This window comes from Colossoma macropomum, unplaced genomic scaffold (genome assembly GCF_904425465.1).
Source record: "Colossoma macropomum unplaced genomic scaffold, Colossoma_macropomum, whole genome shotgun sequence".
Lineage (NCBI taxonomy): Eukaryota > Metazoa > Chordata > Actinopteri > Characiformes > Serrasalmidae > Colossoma > Colossoma macropomum.
Window position 1 is genome coordinate 16,754,238 of NW_023494810.1, and position 8,672 is coordinate 16,762,909.

Genomic DNA, 8,672 nt, shown 5'->3' on the forward strand with positions numbered 1-8,672 from the left:
TCATGCAGACTACATGCCTAAATCATCACACAATTGCCTCAAACTGCATTAAGTTGTCAGGTAATCTCAAATAGACTTGCGTATGTGGTTTCTGACACTTACTGTTATCTATAAAAATTGACAAAAGTACATCACACAGCTAAAAACAGTAGCAGCCTGAATTTTGTCTGTACCTTTGTTCATTTAAAAATGGTGGAAACTTAATTTATTTAATGGAACTACTCCCAAAATTGGGTAAACAGCAAAAGTGCTTTGTCCCCGCCCAGGTCTGGAGTTGTATATTCAGCTTTAGTCTATGTGCAGTCATATGCAAAAGTTGGGCGCCCCTGCTCAAATTATGTTTTGTGGAAATATGTTAACACATCCTCTACAGAGACACTTGTTCTGCATATTTTAATTACTGTTTATTTGCTGAATTTAACATATTGGGAAAATATACATAAATGTGGCCTGTGCAAAAGTTATGGCACATCTTACATTTAGGGTTATATATATTTTTGTTCCCTGTAGAAGATCTGTTAACTTAAAATTTCACTTAAAAAATCAACAAAACATGTAATTTGACAAGAAGTGTTCACACTTTTCTGTATGACTGTATGTAGCAGTTATATGCCATGTATTGCAGGAGTGTTTTTCTGGTTTTATGGTCTGATGTAACTCTGTGTTAACCCCCCCTTGCAGGGCTCCATCATTAGCAGCCCCCACATGCGGCGCCGGGCTGCCTCCAGCCGAGACTGTCCATCACGCCAGCAGTCCATCCCCAGCTCCTCCTCCTCTTTGCTGGGGTCACTCTTTGGCACCAAACGGGGCAAATCCCCGCTGCCCCCTCAGCCCCCACACCCGTCCCACCCCACCCTCATCTCACACACACCCCACCCATCCAACCTGCACCACACAGCTCGTGAAAACATCACAGAGACTCAGGCACAGATCCACCCACACCACGGCCAGTTCTGCCACATGCAGCAAAACCCGCCTCCGTACCACCATCATCACCACTACCACCCTCCGGCACACATTCAGCACCAATTCCACCCGCCATCGGGCCACTCACATGGGTCTCATGCCCACGGGTCACACTCTCAACACTCCCAGCATGCCCAGCACCACCATACCCCGGCTCAACCCCCTGCACCCCCTGCTGGCACCGCCAAGCCCAAACACAGCGGCATCAGCACGGTGGTGTGAAACGAAACTTTCTGGGACTCAGCGGGACTCAGTGGGACTCACGGGGATTCTGTGGAATTCTATGGAACTCTGTCGTATTCTGTGGGATTCTATGGATCTCTATGGGATTCTGTGGGTCTCAGTAGGATTCTGTGGGTCTTTGAGGGATTCTAGGGATCTCTGTGGGATTCTGTGGGTCTCTCTGGGTCTCTATGGCTCTCTGTGGGATTCCTTGAGACTCTGTGGGATTGTATTTTTCTCTATGGGTCTCTGTGGGATTCTTTGGGACCCTTTGGAACTTTATTAGTCTTGTGGAACTGAGATTGTCAAAGGCAGGGAGTGTGGAGGCAGCTTTGGTGGACTTCCTGTCTAGCTGGCATGTGAAAGATTGTGTATTTTTGCAATAGACTGTGTGGATGGAACCGACCAGGGAATGAGAACAAAACAAAAGGCAACATGACTCGTTTTCATTTTCATTTTCAGAGCCTCTCTCCACTGGGACGAAAAAAGGAGAGTGAGAGAGAATGGGGCACACTGTGTAGCATTAGCATTAGCACTAGCACTGGCCTTCTCTTCCAGGCATTTTAGAGGGCTGATAGACCCTCCCTGTGGGTTTTGGGTTTCCACCTCCATCTATCTCTACACTTTCCATTGATCAATCACTGCTCAAGCTCCAGGCAAAGCTGCTTTTTTTTGTCCTCTCAAGGATTAATCTATACTCTCTTTTTTTGGACTTTTAGCACCTGGATACGTATCCAAACCCTCACTGAAACCCAACATGGAAGCAAACGCATGCACAATGACCATGGCTACTGTTTTATCTTGTACTTAATTGCTTACGAAGTGTTATAAAATATCCTGCTTTACAGTAATTTGCAGAAACAAAGTCTTGGTAGAACAGACATGCCTTGAAACGATGTGGTTTAAACATGATGGTCAACAACAACCTAGCCATGAAGTCGGTCACAAAAGTGTTTAAATATTTAATGTAGCTGTAGACCACGATTCTCTGTGATATAGTTAGCGGTCTTTAATGTGCCAATTATTAAAAAGCAGTAACTGAGTTAGTCAAAAATGCTTTGTGTATGTCGTGCATATAGTATTTTGTAAAATAATAATAATAATAATAATAATATTAATAATAATATTATCATCAACAGTTAATATTATTGTTATAGAACAAAATGCGTCCGAGGCGTCAGCTAAATATCTCAGTATTATACTCTTGAAGTAGAATGACCTAGACTCACTATAATAAAACTTCAATGCGTTTAAGTAGGTGGGCAAGTAAATGACCTGGAATTTTCTCTGGTTGCCTTTGAAACTCTTTGGAAGATTCGGGAATGCACAATACGGAATCTTCCAGTCCGGCAGAACTGTGTTTACTGCATCAATTAGAAGTCTGTGTACTTACAGCTAGTCAATCAGGAGGAAGAAAAACAAGAGGTTAGGGAAAGGGGTTAGGGACGGCTAGCTGGTCTCCGAGCAAACTGATCCAGATCCTCCTTAGGCCTGGACTGGCAAGTCGTGGCTACTAGCGCACCACGGTTTTATTTTTTTAACTATTTTTTTAGAGACAAATAAAAACACTATGAAATAAACTGTACATTTAGAGATGTTTATGGTAGAGCTGATTTGATGGAGGAGGCTATTTTGGAAATAACACATTTTGTTCAAGGGGTCGTAGAATTTTTCAGTTATTTGGGGTTTCAAAGCAGTTGACTGAACTTTTTTCCGCCCATATTTAATAAGTTTGCTTTTTTTTTTCTCTCTCTCTCTCAGTGGGCTGAGTGAGTGTGTCCCGTTTGGCGTGTGTGTGCTGTTCCTAGCGGTTCTTCGGACCGAGTGGACCCAAATAGACCTGCTACAAGTCCTGGTTGTTTGTGTTTTTTGTATTTACGAATGCCTTTCACTTGCTCACAAACGTGGTTAACTAACATGTTCTGGGAGTGACATGCAGCGGAGGTGGAGACACGTGCTTTTTCACCGTAGGAAAAAAGAAAAAAAAAAAGAACAGAGAGGCTTTAACCGTATTTTTCCACACATATCTCGACTTTTGTTGACCTTTTCTACCTTTTCTTTATGCTGTGTGCTGTGTATAATAGAAGGGAGCAGTCAGGTTATGATTTGATTGATGCTATTTTTTAGCTCAGATACGGAGGGTTTGATTAGCACTTGTCATTTTGTAAGTATTCATTCATGTACAGTAACTATGGTTTGAATTTACTGATCTGAGACCAGTGTCTGCAGTGAAGAGGTTTGCTTTGCGAGCGTTCTTTCTTTTTCTGTTCCATTCTGTTTTTTTGTTTGTTTTGGATTGGTTTTGTTGTTTTTCTTTTTGTACTAATCGTATGTGCAATATGTATGTTTCAGTTTTGTAAATGAACAGTTGCGATCTAATGGCTGGTCTTTCTTTTTATTATTATTATTATTATCATAATTGTCCTTGTCTTTATTTCTTGGCACCCCCCTGGCCTCAGTCACTGTAGACCCTCCCCCCTCAGTGTTTTGTCGTCCGTCTCTCTGTTCTAGCGACTTGCGGTGAGGAATATCAAACTAAAAGTACTCTTGCATGTAACATTATATTGTAAGGATATTCTCTAAATATTGTATATTCCCAGAAATATTATTATTATTATCAGTGTTACAGTTGACTGTTGTTGAAATTTAAGTGACGATACGCATTAAAAGTATGTAGAATTCTCTTCATGCGACTCATGGACGTCCGTCTGTCACATTTTGTACCAGAAGAGGTTCAGCTAGATGACATGAATAGAAAAGCAGCTGTAGAGCAAAGTACACGTTGTGTAATTTTAGGCTTTAAATCAGACCATGCTTGTCAACTACTGTATAGAAGTTCTCTTATCCTGCTCTAGTTTAAATTAGAATTTCTAGCGATCAGTGGTGGTCATCAGCGCGAGATGTGATTAAAGCGGAGCACAAATCACTCTCTTATTATTAATATTATTATTAATACTGTTATTGGAGCTGAATGTTGCCCTGGAATCCGGGTTAGGTTCGCAATTTGCACATTGAGCAACCCTTCCGTTTTTTGCACAGGTTCCCAAGCCATGCCACAGTAAACATGTGAGGATCATAATACAATAGATTATACCACTACAATTGGAAGCGTCTTGAAAGGAATTTATTCTGGGACAAAAAAGGAAAAAAATTCATCAAGTGAGTGTCTCTGTACATTTTTTTTCCCAATCTTTTTTATGGAAGTTTATTTTCCAAAATTTAAGTTTCTGTCCAGTTTCCATGCAGTTACAGGGTGATACCCATAACGAATTGCATGCGATTGATTCTTGTCACCTCTGGTTTGAACTGTGAGCTAAATTAAACATCAGAAATGTTCTCTTCGTTTTATCGTTTATTTTGCTTGTGTCTGTTTTTTTGTTTGTTTTTTTTTTTGTTTTTTTAAAAGACATCAGCTTGCTCTTACATTTGATGCTGAAAGCATATATTCTACTCGTTTACCCATTGTAAAAGAAAAAAGACCTCATCATTGCACTTGTGTGTGTATGTGTGTCTGATGAAGACAATTGCTGTACATAAGACAAAATCAGTGTGAAGAAACAAATACAGCTTAAGAGCATATCTCAAGGAATTTAAAAGCGGATTTAAAAAGGGAATGGATGGGGGTGGGGCTAATAAAAATGTGTAAATATTCTGTATATTATTAGTAATTATTGTCATCCATTACAAGGTGCATTCCTCCAGTCTCCTTTAACAAGACATATTAACATACTTCTGCTACCAGATGCATTCAGTTTGGCTCAGCATCCTCTTCTGTAGCTACTACAAGCCGACTGTTACATGATTTTCACTGATTTCTGCTGTTTGTTCTGAGTTGCACCGCATTTCGCCACATGCGCATACACACACACACACACACAATGCAGCCTATTTTATAATTACCAGGCCAGGAGAGGAGGAGTTTTTCATTTTAATATGCATTCTGTTTCTAAGTAGATGACGAGACCCTGTTGATGTAAAATCTATAACTGTGACCATGTGGAGAACATGAAATAAAAATATACTGTCCAGATTCATAACTTGCTTATTTGTCTGTGTGGAATAATCCAATATAATGGTATGCCTTGGAATAATGTGTATCAAATGTATGCATGAATCTGTCTGATGTAGGTGGGCCATAAGGCTGGTGGTCAGAGTCACACTTGATAAAGGGTAAAGTTTACAGAGCATCAGTGCTTTCTGGGCTTCACTGGTTTTTAAATGGCCCATATAAAATTTTCATGCCTTTTTCAAATAAGAGTATGTGAGATGCTAATAAAAACAGAAAGCAGTGTTTAGTAGATACTTCTTGACCTGTATTAAATTTAAATCAGGAAAAAATAGAAGCATGTTTACCCCTGTGTTACATCACCTTTCCTCTTAACCCTAACAATTGGACTGAAGAGACAAACTGATCCAGTTTTCAAAAATATTTTTTTTGCCATTCTTTTATGTACAAGTTTTCAGCTTCACAACCATTTGGCCCTTTGGTGTTGTATTTTGCGTTTTATAATGCGCCACACGTTTTCAATGGCGGACAGATCCAGACTGCAGACACACCATTCGAACACCCTTTACTCTCTGATTATAAAGCCATGCTGTTGTAACACACAAAATGTGGCTTGGCATTATCATGCATAAACATGGACATCTCTGAAAAAGATGTCATCTAGAAGGCAGCACATCAGTATTAATGAAGCCTTCGCAGATGCAGGCTATCCATGCCATGACAGACTCTGCTTTTGAACTTTATGCTAGTAACAATTGGGATGGTTCTCTTTGGCTAGGAGAACATGACATCCCTTATTTCCATAAACAATCTGAAAGGTTGTCAAGTCACAATACACATTTACACTGTGCATCAGTCTGTTTCAGATGAGCTTAAGCTCAGAGAAATTGTTTCAATTAATGTTTTTTGAAATTTGGCATCAGCTGTGCATAGTACAGTCTTAACTTGCACTTGTGGATGCAAGATGAACAATGTTTATTGATGACAGCTATTTAAAGCATTCCTGAGCCCATGAGGTAATATGCATCACAGAGGCATGCTGGTTGGTAACGCAGTTCCATCTGAGGGATCTAAGGTCACCTGCATTCAGGGTTTTTTTGGCTGGACTCTTTACACACAGAGATCAAAATATTTTGATAATATTGCGCACCAAAGAGGGTGAAATGCCAAAAGTCCTTGCAATCTCTCATAGAGAATTATTGTTCTTGAACTGTTGGATTATTTGCTGACACATTTTTTGGCAAAGTGGTGAACCCTTCCTTGCCACTTCATTTAAATAGGAGAGAAAATCAGTAACTACCCTAATTGCTCCTTACTTTAGCTAATCATTACTTTATCATAGCACAGGGGTGCCCAATCCTGGTGCTGGATATCTACCAGAGTTTAGCTCCAACCCTATAACAAACTTGATCCAGATAATCAAGGCCTTCAGGGGCATCTGATCATATGAGCCAGGTGTGGATCTGAACTCCCCAGGGTGGTAGATCTCCAGGACCAGGATTGAGCACCACTGCGTTAGCGTAACAATGGAAGTGGGTATAGTATACTGATTCATATGCACTGACCATACGCAAAACTTTGAGTATCCCTGGTCAAATTACACATTTTGTTGATTGTCTAAGTGAAAATAATGACATCCTCTACTGAGAACACACTTTTTTATTGCATTCTCAAAAGTGTTTATTTGCTGAATTTAACATAATGGAAAAAATAAAACAAACTGTGTGCAAAAGTTATGGCAGAATTTTCATTTTGTTTATTTCCTTTATGTTGAATAGAAATTATGCACCAAAATTTGCAGAAAAATGCCTAGTTCCAATCACAATTCGAACTTCTTCAGAAGTTCTTGATTAGTCGGATGATTAGAGTTAGTAACATGGTTGGGATGTAATGGAATACAAGTATTAGGAATATGTATTCATAATACACAAATTACACGTCTGGATTCAGTCCAAGTTGAAATGAATGAAATGTATTTCAAGAAACAGAATAAATACATAAAGGAAACTGACAAACAGTAACAGTGATGAATAGTGTGGAAAAAAAGATTCCCAATATGTCTTTCCAAGATTTATTGTAAATGTCTTCTAAGTGTATTCTGAATACATTTTTTGTATTATAATGGAATATGTTACTGAATACATTTAGGACAGTGTATAGAATATTCGGGTACACTACATTTTGAAAATAAGATTGAAAATCTAAAACGTGAATTTCAGTGGTGTAGCGAGAAAGGGACGTCGTCTCTTCAATCAGTGACTGAACTTTTGTTATAAATAGAACAGTTTTTTGGCCGCATCCATTGTCAACATAAATGGCTTTGTCATTTTCATAGAAGCACCAGTAGAGTATATGAGAGATCTCCAAAGGTTTATAGACACCTGTTTCTTCTGAAATCAAAGGTATTAATAATTCCAGAGCATCCAATTCTATTGTAAGTGCTTTTTATATGGAGACAAGCTGTATCTGAAGGCCTGTGTCAGCAATGGGTGCAGTGTAAAGTGGCTGAATTATCACTATCACTGCTCAGAAGAGGTGTCTGGATACTTTTGGACATATGGTTTGAGATGGTCCTAGTGGGATATAATTATATGTACACTCACCAAGCACTTTATTAGGAACACCTCCTTGTATCTACACTCATTGTCCATTTTATCAGCTCCACTTACTATATAGGTGCACTTTGTGGTTCTACAATTACAGACTGTAGTCCATCTGTTTCTCTGCATACTTTGTTAGCCCCCTGTTCTTAAATGCTCAGGATCATTGTGTGTGTTGTGCTGGTATGAGAGGATCAGACACAACAGTGCTGCTGGAGTTTTCCAACACTGTATCCACTCACTGTCCACTCAATTAGACATACCTACCTTGTTCATCTTGTAGATGTAAAAGTCAGAGACAATAGCTCATCCGTTGCTGCACAGTTTGTGTTGGTCAACCACTAGTTCTTCATCAGTGGTCACAGGACGCTGCCCGCGGGATGCTGTTGGATGGATATATTTGCTTGGTGGACTGTTCTCAGTCCAACAGTGACACTGAGGTGTTTAAAAACTGTCTGATCCACTCATACCAGCGCAACACACTAACACACCACCACCACATCAATGTCACTGCAGTGCTGAGAATGATCCACCACCCACATAATACCTGCTCTGTGGGGGTCTTGTGGGAGTCCTGACCATTGAAAGAGCATGGTAAAAGGGGGCTAACAAAGTATGCAGAGAGACAGATGGACTACAGTCTGTAAATGTAGAACTACAAAGTGCTCCTATATAGTAAGTGGAGCTGATAAAATGGACAATGAGTGTAGAAACAAGGTAGGTGTAGCTAATGAAGTGCTTGGCGAGTGTTAGTGTGAGAATCTGGCAACCTCACTCTGGATTGCAGGCCTGGAGCTCACGCTCTTCTCTCGCTGCTGCCCTCTAGAGGTACAAAACATGAACTGCAATGACTTTTTTTAGGTTCATGTTGTCATCTC

General features: G+C 39.9%; 1 protein-coding gene across 1 annotated transcript in view; it reads left to right on the forward strand.

Annotated features, from left to right (window-relative positions):
• The window catches only part of iqsec1b (IQ motif and Sec7 domain ArfGEF 1b), a 45,967-nt gene extending 40,745 nt beyond the window's left edge, over positions 1 to 5,222 (forward strand). Inside the window, exon 14 of the mRNA XM_036560218.1 lies at positions 682 to 5,222. Coding sequence (XP_036416111.1) covers positions 682 to 1,188 — 507 coding nt within the window. The 3' untranslated portion in view covers positions 1,189 to 5,222. The remainder of the gene's footprint in view (positions 1 to 681) is intronic.
• Positions 5,223 to 8,672: the final 3,450 nt, after the last annotated feature.